The sequence below is a fragment of the Electrona antarctica genome (assembly GCF_951216825.1).
Source record: "Electrona antarctica genome assembly, chromosome: 13".
NCBI classification, from domain to species: Eukaryota; Metazoa; Chordata; class Actinopteri; order Myctophiformes; family Myctophidae; genus Electrona; species Electrona antarctica.
The window spans coordinates 1711553-1725972 of record NC_136794.1 but is presented as its reverse complement, the minus strand read 5'-3'; the positions used below and the strand labels follow the sequence as shown (position 1 = coordinate 1725972).

The following is a 14420-nucleotide window of genomic DNA, read 5'->3' as shown; positions in this document are numbered from 1 at the left end:
ATGTTCATGTCTCTCTCTCTCTCTCTCTCTCTCTCTCTCAGCCTGGGTCTCTACCAGTGGAGTGATCGGGTGATCAGGACGGTCACCAGGCTGTGGGACATCAGAGGGGGGGTCATGGTCCGACATCAAGTGCACCTGCTCGTCACCCCCCGCGTCGTGGTAAGAAGTGTGTGTGTGTGTGTGTGTGTGTGTGTGTGTGTGTGTGTGTGTGTGTGTGCGCGCGTGCGTGCGTGCGTGCGTGCGTGCGTGCGTGCGCGCGCGGATCGCAATGGGACGTTCATTCCATAGTTTTGGAGGCAGAAGGGAGAAGAGTTTGGGAAGTGCGGAGCGCTGTGGACTGTACTTCCAGCCTCCCTGTGTCAGGCTGATCTGAGCACGCGGGAGGGTTGGTAGGGTCCGGGGGTTCATTTGGTTACAGTGTGTGTGTGTGTGGTCAACAGGAGGAGGCCAGGAGACATTTTGACTGTCCCATCCTGGAGGGAATGGAACTGGAGAACCAGGGAGGAACAGGAACTCAACTCAACCACTGGGAGAAGAGACTGTTGGAGGTAAACGCGTGTGCGTGCGACCGTGCGTGCGCAAGAAACGGTCGAGAAATGACAGGGTTACCGTGTGGGGGTCCCAGGGGGGTCCTCGGAACATCCAGAACGCGCTCAGGGTGGGGGGGGGCCCGGTTCTGGCGACCCGCCCCGCGTCCGGAATGGTTGAGAAATTACAGTTACCGTGTGGGGGTCCCCAGGGGGTCCCTCTACTGTACTGTACTGTCACACCCCAAAAATCATCATATATAAAGTTAATATGTGTGTGGTGGTGACAACCAAACCAAACTCTATTTTCGTGCTCGGACGGACCCTGCCAGGCAGGGACCCAGGGACACACATAGCTGTCTATTCTGTATTTAAGTCAATAAATAGAATATCTAAACGCGTGAATCTTTTCACAATGACGTTATTTTTCAGAAAGGAAGCCATTGAGGGTTAAAATGGGTCTTAACAGATTAATCGCCCAGGACGAAGTTCTTTGTCCTTTCTATTAGTAACGCCCGACGCTCAGGACGAAGTATTGTCCTAAAGACGAAGTTTATTGATACGAGAACAGATCGCCTGGCTGTATAGCCCAGGCGCGCCTGCTGGGCTCTCCTCGGTGACGCGCAAGACTGAGACGTCATCAAAAAACTCCCTCCTCTGTTTAGCTGATGAAAACGAAAATCTTAAAACGTTCATAAATCGCGATCTAAATCATCCCGTCTTTTTCTGAAAAAAGATCCTGTGTTAGACGCCGCTCCGCGGTCCAGTCGCTAGTCTCGATAGATTTATTCTTGTCTCCCGTTGTTGTCGATCGATTCTAAAGTGCTGTGGCTATTGTTAGCTGCTACACAACATCATGAACTTCCGGCTGGTCCGTCCGGAAAAGGCGTCCGTGTTTATAAATCGACTGGGCGCATGAATGTAATGGATTAAATAGTTCCGGGCAATTAAAGTGTTAATGATTCCAAATCGAGTAGAATTATTAATGTTCTGTTCAAGTGTTCAAGTGTCCATGACAAAGAAAATATATGATGTGGAGACAACAAAGACTATTGTTATTATTGAAGGTGGTAACAGTCCATTTGCTCAGTACAATATTTCGGGGGCATATTTAGAATGTGTGCAGGGTTGAGTATGTTGAATCTAGTTTGCATTAATGAGGATTTAGTTGAAACAATGAAATAAAATGGCGATAGTATTCAGTGTGGGGCAGACGGCCTGTCACAGCCAGATTTGGGAGACCAGTAGCTTTGTTGTTGCAAGGAAAGCGGTAAAATTAGACTTTCGTGGTTGTTTTCGTCTCAGATTTAGTCCGACGGAGGGACACAGTATAACTCTATGGGGACGCAAAAGTGGGACCCGGAAGTATCTCTGGAGGGGGCGCTTACGTCACGGCTAAAATACTGAATAGGAGTGGTTGCACCACTAAAAAACACAGCAGGGAAGCGATGTTTATTATGGATTACCATGGGAGTTAACCCATTCAGTACGGGAACCCCTCTTGGTGTTTTAAGAATTTTGTTATACTTTATTGTAAAATAGCAGATCTACAAGCTCGTAGCGCGGCACTCGGTGCCGCGATACAAGCTTGTAGATCTATTTTCTATTTTTTTTTTATCATGAAAATGTGGTGCAAATCTTTGAATGTATATTCTTTCAGAGGGAACTTCTGGGGGGTTCCTGGAATAACATATTCAGAGATTAAAATGGGGTGCATTTTGCATCCCAAAACGCAGTTTATAGTTAAGGGACGCAATAAAACAACGACTTCTGCATCCACGTGATGCACTACTGTACTACTGTACTGTTTTTTATTCTAGTTTATTTTGCTAGCTTTAGTTATAATAATCATTTCTTCTTCTGTTTTCTACATGAATATAACCACATTATAACTACATGAAATGAAATGGGAGTTAAATGCTGCAATTTGTAAAAATGGCAAAATATGACTCCTATAACGTCGTTGAAGTGGGACTCAAAACATTTCCCTGGGACTCGTCTAAAAGACCATCCCTGCATCCCGGGACTCATTACATTGAGAACCTATTTACATCACTGCATGTTTTCAGATGGGGGGTCGGCGGCCAAATACATATGTTTGAGAAAGACTGACATAGAAACAGGGGTTTTTCCAGAAAACTGTCAGGATTTAAAAGACATATTTGTAGGATCGTCCTCGGGTCTAAAATGGGTTTTTAACGTGTGTTTTTTCCAGAACGAGGCCATGACGGGCTCCCACACGCAGAACCGCGTGTTCTCGCGGCTGACGCTGGCCATCATGGAGGACTCTGGCTGGTACCGGGCCAACTACAGCCTGGCCCAGAGGCTGGACTGGGGCCGAGGCCTGGGCTGCGACTTCGTCATGAAGAGCTGCAAGTTCTGGATGGAGCGCCAGGCTCACAGGTCACACACACTTGACCCATTCTCGGAGCGGGAACCCCTTTTGGTGTTTTTAAAACATTGTGATATACTTTAGCTATTGCAAAATAGCAGATCTACAAGCTAATAGTGCGGCACCGAGTGCCGCGCTACGAGCTTGTAGATCTGCTATTTTTGAAAAATGTGGCACAAATTGGGAATATATATTCTTTCAGAAGGAACGTTTTTAACTCAAATATTTGCTTCTGGGGGGGGGGGGGCGGGGGGGGGGGCAACAACATATTTTGAGATGGGGAGCCGCGGCCAAATGCATATCATTCTGGGGCTCCTTGACATGAAAAAGGTTTAGCACCACTGACATAGAAACACAGGTTTTTCAGAAAACTGTCAGGCTTTGTAGAATCAACATCACGAGTAAAATATAAATGCTTTCGTCATACAGTCTGGAGCAACGGAAGCTCTGATCATGAGTAAAATATAAATGCTTCCGTCATACGGTCTGGAGCAACGGAAGCTCTGATCATGAGTAAAATATAAATGCTTTCGTCATACAGTCTGGAGCAACGGAAGCTCTGATCACGAGTAAAATATAAATGCTTTCGTCATACAGTCTGGAGCAACGGAAGCTCTGATCATGAGTAAAATATAAATGCTTTCGTCATACGGTCTGGAGCAACGGAAGCTCTGATCATGAGTAAAATATAAATGCTTTCGTCATACGGTCTGGAGCAACGGAAGCTCTGATCATGAGTAAAATATAAATGCTTTCGTCATACGGTCTGGAGCAACGGAAGCTCTGATCACGAGTAAAATATAAATGCTTTCGTCATACGGTCTGGAGCAACGGAAGCTCTGATCATGAGTAAAATATAAATGCTTTCGTCATACGGTCTGGAGCAACGGAAGCTCTGATCACGAGTAAAATATAAATGCTTTCGTCATACAGTCTGGAGCAACGGAAGCTCTGATCATGAGTAAAATATAAATGCTTCCGTCATACGGTCTGGAGCAACGGGAGCTCTGATCACGAGTAAAATATAAATGCTTTCGTCATACAGTCTGGAGCAACGGAAGCTCTGATCACGAGTAAAATATAAATGCTTTCGTCATACGGTCTGGAGCGACGGAAGCTCTGATCATGAGTAAAATATAAATGCTTTCGTCATACAGTCTGGAGCAACGGAAGCTCTGATCACGAGTAAAATATAAATGCTTTCGTCATACAGTCTGGAGCAACAGAAGCTCTGATCATGAGTAAAATATAAATGCTTTCGTCATACGGTCTGGAGCAACGGAAGCTCTGATCATGAGTAAAATATAAATGCTTCCGTCATACGGTCTGGAGCAACGGAAGCTCTGATCACGAGTAAAATATAAATGCTTCCGTCATACGGTCTGGAGCGACGGAAGCGCTGATCACGAGTAAAATATAAATGCTTTCGTCATACAGTCTGGAGCAACCGAAGCTCTGATCACAAGTAAAATATAAATGCTTTCGTCATACAGTCTGGAGCAACGGAAGCTCTGATCATGAGTAAAATATAAATGCTTCCGTCATACGGTCTGGAGCAACGGAAGCTCTGATCATGAGTAAAATATAAATGCTTTCGTCATACGGTCTGGAGCGACGGAAGCTCTGATCACGAGTAAGCGATAAAGTGGAAGTGGAGAGTCCTCCCCACTTCCGTTTCATCTTTACAGTCGCGCAAATGTATCCTAACATAAATATACATCATCTAAGCATATATACATAGCTTACTGCTTAGCAGAAAAGTAAATAAATATTTTTAAATATATTCTCGTGAACCGAAATGCCAGCTTCCTTACTCGGGAGGTGTAGTTCCAGACTCTATATATAGCATTCGGAGATTGTGAAACAGTTGGCTGGCTGTATATGCGAGACCACTATTCATATTATTTAATTCCAGACATCAGTGTCTCCGTACTGTAACAGTATTTACATTAATATTCATATTATTTAATTCCAGACATCACACAGTGTCTGCGTACTGTAACAGTATTTACATTCATATTATTTAATTCCAGACACCACACAGTGTCTCCGTACTGTAACAGTATTTACATTAACCCATTTTGGGCGGGAACCCCTTTTGGTGTTAGCATTATGTTATGCTTTAGCTATTGAAAAATAGCAGATCTACAAGCTCATAGCGCGCCACCGAGTGGCGCGCTACGAGCTTGTAGGTCTGCTATTTTTGAAAAATCGAAGACCCACTGACATAGAAACATAGCTTTTTCAGAAAACTGTCAGGATGTAGAAGACATTTTTAGAATCTGATCTCGGGTCAAAATGGGTTAATATTCATATTATTTAATTCCAGACATCACACGGTGTCTCCGTACTGTCAGACAGTCAGAGGGTCTCCTCTACAGCTGACCTGTAGGACAGACCAGCTGGCCGTGGCCGTGTGCAATCTGCAGAAATATCCCTACGAGCTGCCAGTGGAGTACCAGGTACACGCACGCACGCACACACACACACACACATTTTTAAACCAATGGGATTCCAATCTGCATGTCTGATTCAGGCTGGATTTGGCTGCCAGTGTAAATTGGGCATAAGACTAACGTGTGTGCGCGTGACGTGTTTGTGTGTGTGTGATGTGTTTGTGTGTGTGTGCGCGTGTCAGTATTTTGACCAGATCCCCGAGGTATCTTCGGATCAGCTGTCGTGGTACGGAGGGGCTGTGGAGATCGCCGACTACTGTCCCTTCAGCCAGGAGTTCAGCTGGAGTCTGAGTGGAGAATACCAGAGGAACTCCTACTGCCGCCTGGCTGAGAACCAACCAGGTAACACATCTACACCAGGGGTGGGCAACTTTTGACGATGGAGAGGGCCACTGTATTTCCACACTCACTCACTAGGGCGGCGGTGGATCAGGGGTAGAGTGGCCGGATGGCAACCGCAAGGTTGCCAGTTCGAACCCGGGCTCCCCCAGAGTTGCTGTCGAAGTGTCCTTGAGCAAGACACTGAACCCCTAATTGCTCCCGATGTGCTGGTTGGTGCCTTTAGTAGGGCACTTAAGAGGCTCCGACAGCACCCGAGTGACATGTTTTCGTAACATGTTTTTTTGGGACCCCTATGGTGTCTAGTTATGATTTCTTCTTGTTGCCTGGATCAAATAATGTCCCATGGGGGTTATTTTTAACCCTTTCTTACACCTACCCCCAAAATTAACCATACAATGGAGCTAACACAAAATACCATAACTCTTGAACTAAACAACATACAGAGACAAATGAACACATTTTTCTATATAATTTGGACCCAGGGAATTCATTAAACTTTATTTCTGGACAGAATAAGCAAAAAATGACCAGAAAATGTTCCAATCCAATCTATACTTCTCTTTAAACAAAATGTTTGAGGTGTATTATTTTATTCCACATGTTTTTAGGACCCTAATGGTGTCTAGATACGATTTCGTCTTGTTTCCCTGGTCAATTAATGTGCCATGGGGTTCATTTTAACCCTTTCTTACCCCTACCCCCCAAACAAACCATAAAATGGAGAACAGAAAATGCCATAACTTTTGAACAACATACAGAGACAAATGAACACATTTTCCATATAATTTAGACCCAAGGAATTCATTAAAGTGGTTATTATTAAGATTCAAGCACATCTTGACTTTATTTCTGGACAGAAAAAGCAAAAAATTACCAGAACACATTCAAATCACATCTATACTTCTCTTTGTACAAAATGTTTGAGGTGTATTATTTTTTACCACATGCTTTTTAGGACCCTTATGGTGTCTAGTTAAGATGTCTTCTTTTTACCCAGGTCAAATGCTGTCACAAGGGGTTCATTTTAACCCTTTCTTACACATATCCTGAAAACAAACCATAAGATGGAGATAATAGAAATACCATAACTCTTGAACTAAACAACATTCAAAGTCAAATAGCCACATTTTTCTATATATTTTGGACTCAAGGAATTCATTAAAGTGGTTATTATTAAGATTCAAACGCATCTTGATTCTATCTCAGGACAGAAACAGTAAAAAATGACCAGAACATGTTTCATAGAGGCCCCAGGAGGAGTCCATGCGCACCTCCTTATTTTTTTTTCTGGTTTTGGTTTTTGGCATCCATAGGACCGCTAATATACAGATTGCTATTTTTGAATTTGAATCCTGAAAAATGTATTTTATGTAATTTCAAATGCCTTTAATTATACTTGTGTTGAGCATTGAGCTACTAATTTAGACTGTAAGTAATTAAAGCGGGTCTTGTTTGCATGTTGTGGAATTGCAACAGCTGAAACCAATATTATATCTGACATTAACCTGAGGGCCACATTAAGTGAAGGTGGGGGCTGCATGTGGCCCCTGGGCCGCCAGTTGCCCATGTATGATCTACACTGCAGTGTTTCCCAACCTGTGTGCCGCGGCACTTTACTGTGCCGTTTAATGTGTCCAGGTGTGCCGCCTGATTTGACCGAAAATAACACTAACCCTCCCCCGAAAGCAATCGTTGTTGTTGTCACACGTCTAACCATTAGACGTGCGATAACAACAACTACGGAACAATAGAGACTAACGACCCTCGGCCATTGAAATGATAATGCTAAAGAGATGCATCCAGAAGACGCTACATTTCGCCCCCTCCAGTAAGACTGGAGCGCACGTAGACAGCAGACACATACAGTCCTACATGTCCCGACCCAAACACTGAGGAGGTAAAGTAAACGTGACGTTGTTGTGATTAAACATAATGTGCCACGAAAAATAGCTGTCCAAGTGTCCATACATGGTCGCCTCGTTCGGCGAACAAAATCCTCCACAGAAGCGCAGTGATGCCTGATTTATTCTTCGTCGTACACTTGTTCCATGCTGAAAATGGCTGATTTACAAGCTCACAACGCGTTGCGGACGCAACGTGTTGTGAGCTTGTCGATCAGCTATTTTCAGCACGTGGAAATATGCAGGCTGTGAGAACTGAGACACTTCACAATAAAAGCATGCAGCTTTCACAAGTTGGCCCATAATAAAGACAAGGAAAAGGATTAAGAATTAGGTGGCATTTCACATTGCATATGAGCTATTTTTTTCTCCAAAATTTATTTAAAAAAATAATGGAGATATTGTAAAAGTTGTCACTTTATTAATCCCCCAAGGTTTTTTATATTCAATAAAGTCTAAAATAAATGAACTTTCCCAACACTGTGTATATATATATATATATATATATATATATATATATTTACACATACATACATGTGTATGTATGTGTGTATATAGATACACCGTATATCTAGGTGTGCCCTGAGATTTTTAGGCTATGAAAAGTGTGCCCTGGGACAAAAAAGGTTGGGAAACACTGCCCTACTGAACCAATCAGGTAACATCTAACTCCTGCTGAACCAATCGGGTATAACATCTAACTCCTGCTGAACCAATCAGGTACAATTTACATCCTACTGAACCATTGTTGACTAAAACTAAGACGAAAAATGTTCGTCGACTACCTTTTTCACCAACTAAAACTAAATGGAAACTACATGAAAACTAAACTACGATGACTAAAACTATGACTAAATATATTGACAATTTCGTCAACAAATAAAAAACTAGACTAAAATGTTAGGGAGGGACTAGTGGACAAGAGATCCAGTTTTATGCTAAGTTGCATGTAAAAATAGGCAATTCATGAACGACGTGTGTGTGTGTGTGTGTGTGTGTGTGTGTGTGTGTGTGTGTGTGTGTGTGTGTGTGTGTGTGTGTGTGTGTGTGTGTGTGTGTGTGTGTGTGTGTGTGTGTGTGTGTGTGTGTGTGTGTGTGTGTGTGTGTGTGTGTGTGTGTGTGTGTGTGTGTGTGTGTGTGTGTGTGTGTGTGTGTGTTCCAACTCACAGACTGGTGGAGAAACTACGGAGCGGAGCAGTACGGAACGGACTCCGTGTGTCTGTACCAGAAGTCTGCCTTCGTCATGGAGCAGTGCACCCGGAAAATGACCTACCCGGACTGGGGCTCCGGGTGTTATAAGGTACCGTAGGATAGTAACCTATACTGACTGGGGCTCCGGGTGTTATAAGGTACCATAGGATAGTAACCTATACTGACTGGGGCTCCGGGTTTTATAAGCTAGGAGAAATGTCAGAGTTAACCCATTTTGGGCGGGAACCCCTTTTGGTGTTAGCATTACGTTATGCTTTAGCTATTGAAAAATAGCAGATCTACAAGCTCATAGCGCGCCACCGAGTGGCGCGCTACGAGCTTGTAGGTCTGCTATTTTTGAAAAATCAAAGAACCACTGACATAGAAACATAGCTTTTTCAGAAAACTGTCAGGATGTAGAAGACATTTTTAGAATCAAAATGGGGTTAACGCGTGGGGGTCCCCAGGGAGGTCATACCTATTTACACGCACTGACCTGACGGAGATCTGTCAAGATCGAAACGTTGTCTATTTATTCAATAAAGTAATTCTTTACCAAAAGAATGGTGTGCGGGCCCTACCTCCTTCCATAGGTCCCCAGGGAGGTCCCCGGAACATCCAGACCCCCAGGAACATGCCCAGGAGGGGGGCCTGCCCTGTTCCGGCGAGCCCTGCCCTGTTCCGAAACGGTCGAGAAATGACAGTTACCGTGTTGCAGTATTTCCGTGCTCAGACAGACAGACAGACAGACAGACACAGGGACACGTGTAGGGAGTGACACACATAGCTCCGTAATGGAGCGGAGGCACCGCTCAAAAGACCTACTGCAAATGGCCACCTGGTTCCTTATAAAAAAAGTTTTCTAAATCATGACAATTTTCAGAAAGATTTGAGGCACATTTTAACGATTTTTCAAAAATAGCAGACTGGCACACTATGAGCTTGTAGATCTGCTATTTTTCAATAGCTAAATTATAACATAATGTATGTAACCACCAAAAGGGGTTCCCGCTCAAAATGGATAACCTGTTCTGGGCGGGAACCCCGTTTGGTGTTTTAAGCATTATGTTATACTTTTAGCTATTGAAAAATAGCAGACATACAATACAAGCTCATAGCGCGTGCCGTGCTACGAGCTTGTAAATCTGCTATTTCTTTCTTTCTTTCTTTGAATACTATATTCTTTCAGAGCGAACGTTTTTAACTCAAATCTTTGCTTCTGGGCTGGGGGGGAAAACATATTTTCAGATGAGGGTCCGGTCCGCGGACGGTTGGGCACCGCTGACATTTAAACTGAAATACATGGAACATTTTTAGAATGGGCCTCAGGTCTAAACGGGTTAACTCATTTTGGGCGGGAACCCCTTTTGGTGTTTTAAGCATTATGTTGTACTTTAGCTGTTGAAAAATAGCAGATCTACAAGCTCGCTATGAGCTTGTAGATCTGCTATTTTTTAACAATATTCGTGAAAATGTGGCACAAATCTTTGAATATATATATATATATATATATATATATATATATATATATATATATATATATATATATAGGGTTTTAACTCAAATCTTTGCTTCTGAGGGGTTCCTGGAACATACATATTTTCAGATGGTGGTCGGTGGCCAATTACATATAATTTGTGGGTTTCTTGACATGAAGTATTGTAGCACCACTGACATAGAAACAGGATTTAGAAACCATGTTTTGTTAAGAATGGGCCCTAAACGGTTCAGGCTGTAATGGCGGCGTGCGTCCCGCAGGTGGCGTGCTCTCCCCAGGGCCTGGTGGTGTTCGTGCAGGAGCGCTCGTTCCTGTGCTCTCGTCAGGGCCAGCTGCTGAGCGTCAGCGTGCGCCTCAACGACTGGGTGTACCGCGGAGCGCTGCTCTGCCCCGCCTGCCACGACCTCTGCCCTCACTGCCCCGCCCACACTGCTGCTGCTGCTGCCGCCGACCTGCCCGGCAACACCTCCAGGAGCGAGCCCATTGGTCAGTAAAACGGCACAGCCCCTGCTCCTCGCGTGCGTGTGTGTGTGTGTGTGCGCCTGTTTGGATTTGAGATATAGGGCTCCATTTTCGTCACCACTAAACCCCTTATCCCTAAACTACTTTGCCTTTTTTTTTTTACTATTTTGAAAAACATTTTTGAATAGTTCAACTAGCCAATCTACATTGACACGTTGTGAGCTTGTAGACTGGCCATTTGAACTATTCAAAAATGTTTTGCAAAATAGTAAAAAAAAAAAAGGCAAAGAAGTTTAGCATAAGGGGCTTAGCGGTGACGAAAATGGAGCCCACAGAGTAGATTGCGAGGACAATGTTCCTATTCCTCAAAAGAGATGAAATGGTTGTTTTTGGTTTTTTTATCATACCCGTGTGAAGTGAGGGGCGCTCTTATCATGATACATCATCTCAGTCCGTCCAATCATAATTTGCGTCCTGACTTTTCCGCCCGCACATTTTTGAGGGGCGCTAGCCCCTCCTATATACAGCTTTTGGTCGCACAGGTCTCAATATTTGCCATTGAAGATGAAAGGAGAAATTGGGTCAAATGTTTGTGTTCACACAAACCTGGTAAAGCAGGGCCTAGGAGCCCACCCCAAAAAGAAAAAAAAAATAGTAAAAGTACACAAACATTAAATGCCATTGACAATACATTGATATTTTCATATCTAGACGAGCAAATCGACATGTTGCGTCATGATGATAAGAACCAAGGTTCGTGTTTTAGGTTGTTATTAGAGAAAGTAAAAGATGAGTGTTCATTTATTTATTGTTAATTGCTATGGTCCTACTACTAGACCCCAGGAAATTACATCTGGCCACCAAAGATCACGGGATCTACTGAACGTAGATCCCACATTCAGTAGATCCCTGATCCTTTCAGTGGGTTTCAACCAGTGGTCCGGGGACCTTGAGGGGGAGTTCCAGGTGGTCCCCAAGCTAAATGATGGAGAGTTGTTGTAACCAAATGGACCCTTATTAGATCTTTAACTTTTGAGAGCGTACATTTTTTTTAACGCTCTCAAGACAAGAGTTAAATTATTGTTAAACATCTGCATTACATTACTAAGTCTACACAATTAGCCCTTCACTAAATCCCACCCCAAAAAGCGATTGTCCAATGCCAATCCAAATAGTTTAGCAACGGTTGCTATGCAGGTCAAGCTTTCTTCGCTGCTAACGTGCCTATTGGACAAGGAAGGGTTGGGGAGGGACTTAGTGAAGGGCTAATTAGAGAATGTAGAAGAATTGTTATTTTTGATCGTTTGCCAACAGCATGGAATTGTGGACAAAATCTACAATCTAACAACAGCAAAATATTCTTCAGTTTTGGGTCTAAGAGGCTAGTGGCTCAAATGGGTCTGAGAGGCTAAATGTCATCAAATGGTGGTCCGTGGCTCAAATGGGTCTGAGAAGCTAAATCTTGAAGTCCTGATTTGAAGTCCTAGTTCTGATCCGTTTTAGGTTCTTCTGATCCGTCTCCCGTGTTTTCTTTCAGACCCCTGCTCCGGTGCTCCGGCCCTGGTCTTCACTGTGTGGCTCCTGCTGGTCAACCTGCTCCCCCTGGTGGCCGGAATCCTGCTGTGCCACTCCTAGCTGAAAGCCTGCACACTTGACACACAGTAGTACACACACCTGCGCGCGCGCGCACACACACACACACACACGCACAGACAAGACAAGACAAACTGACGTGAAGATATTTGACCCAATATCTGTTCGTTTAAAAGTGTAATCTGTTTTCTTTGGGACCCAAAATGGGTCAGTGCCCCAAATCACCCACACCTCCTTCACTGCTTCCTTCCTTGTCTCCTTGATCCCTCCGTCCTTCAGTTTCGTCTTACTTCCTTATTTCCTCCTTGTAATCTGTTATTAATGTCCTTGTTCGTTCCTTCCCGTGTTCTGGCCTGATGTCACCTTCCCTCCCCCCGTCACGGTCTAAAACTGTACTTGGGAGGGAGAGGGGGGGGGGGGTGACCATTTACTGAAACGCGAAGATCGTTCCGCACTCGCATTTCAGACGTGACGTCCTCCTCATCCACACAGAACCACAGACTGTGAACTGAATGGACTTGAGCTGTTTGTTTCCCCATTCTGTGTGTGTGTGTGTGTGTGTGTGTGTGTGTGTGTGTGTGTGTGTGTGTGTGTGTGTGTGTGTGTGTGTGTGTGTGTGTGTGTGTGTGTGTGTGTGTGTGTGTGTGTGTGTGTGTGTGTGTGTGTGTGTGTGTGTGTGTGTGTGTGTGTGTGTGTGTGTGTGTGTGTGTGTGTGTGTGTGTGTGTGTGTGTGTGTGTGTGTGTGTGTGTGTGTGTGTGTGGATGAGCTGAAACAAGCCATGCCTCCCATTCAGCCTCTCCGTTGTAGGAAAACGCAGAGGCATTGAGAGAGAGAGAGAGAGTTGCATCCCCCCCCCCCTAGAGATTGAACAACAGAGTGGACATTCAGTCCTAAAGATCACATCGTTGAACAACAGAGTGGACATTCAGTCCTAAAGATCACATCGTTGAACAACAGAGTGGACAGTCAGTCCCAACCGATCACATTTCCCAAAACAAAACAACCCGCTTTTTTTCCTGCAGTGCGAACAAGACTTCTTCTGGTAGCATTCCAACGGTGCTGTTCATTGTAGCGGGGCTGTATCATTTCAGCCGGTTTGTTTAACTAGCCTTTTATTAGAACAGATTAGAGATTAGTGATGCACCGAATATTCGGCCGCAGAAAATATTCGTCCGAAAATGGCTAGACAAGCATTTTCGGCCTATTCGGTTTCGGGCAGAAAATATATCACCGAATAGTTTACGCAATGAATGCATTCAAAAGAGCCGAATAAATGTTTTATGGACCCATAATAGTGGTTATTATTTAAGTGAAGTTTTGCCATAACCATTTATTTTGCCATAAATCAGGTAGCTTTAAGGTACGGCCATGACAGCAATGGTAGGGAAAAAAAATATATTATATAAATCTTATTCGGTTTTCGGCCAATTGTTTCCTATATTCGGTTTCGGCCAAGAATGTCCCTTTCGGTGCATCCCTAGAACACATTATAGTATTTATTTAAGAGTGATTTTATTTTTTATGGCGTTCATAGTTTAGCAAAGTAACGCCGCCAGAGTTCTCATTGGCCATAGAGCGGCACGTCATACAGCGGAACCATCAGTGTGTCGGTATAGTCTCGCCTATAGCCAGACGACTATTTCACAATCTCCGAACGCCATTTTTAAAATATCTTTTCACTATTTATTTTTATTTACATTTCTGCTAAGCAGAAAAGCCGTGGTTTTTCGATTAATATCATTAGGATGCATGTGCGTTGACTGTAAAGACGAAACGAATGCGGGGGAGGAGGCTTCACTTCCGCTCTATCGCCTCGCTCACGATCGGAGCTTCCGTCGCTCCAGACTTGGGCCTCACTCAGACCTTTACTGCATTGCTGTACGCTTGTTGGATGAACGTTGTGTAGTGTCATGGCCGCCCCAATGCATTTCCAAAGGAAGTCACGTGGTTTGTAGTCCACATTTTGGACTACAAGCTGTTGTATGGCTTTCGGCTGTGTTTCGACTGCGCCCCTCCCCCTCATACAACACAAATGTTGTGTCAAACCATGTGACTCC

The 14420-nt window shown here is 44.0% G+C and overlaps 1 protein-coding gene across 1 annotated transcript in view; it reads left to right on the top strand.

Annotated features, from left to right (window-relative positions):
- The window catches only part of lmln (leishmanolysin-like (metallopeptidase M8 family)), a 28531-nt gene extending 15632 nt beyond the window's left edge, over nt 1-12899 (top strand). Inside the window, exons 9-16 of the mRNA XM_079518339.1 lie at nt 42-159; nt 441-548; nt 2743-2930; nt 5249-5381; nt 5558-5717; nt 8788-8918; nt 10568-10793; nt 12307-12899. Coding sequence (XP_079374465.1) covers nt 42-159; nt 441-548; nt 2743-2930; nt 5249-5381; nt 5558-5717; nt 8788-8918; nt 10568-10793; nt 12307-12404 — 1162 coding nt within the window. The 3' untranslated portion in view covers nt 12405-12899. The remainder of the gene's footprint in view (nt 1-41; nt 160-440; nt 549-2742; nt 2931-5248; nt 5382-5557; nt 5718-8787; nt 8919-10567; nt 10794-12306) is intronic.
- Nucleotides 12900-14420: the final 1521 nt, after the last annotated feature.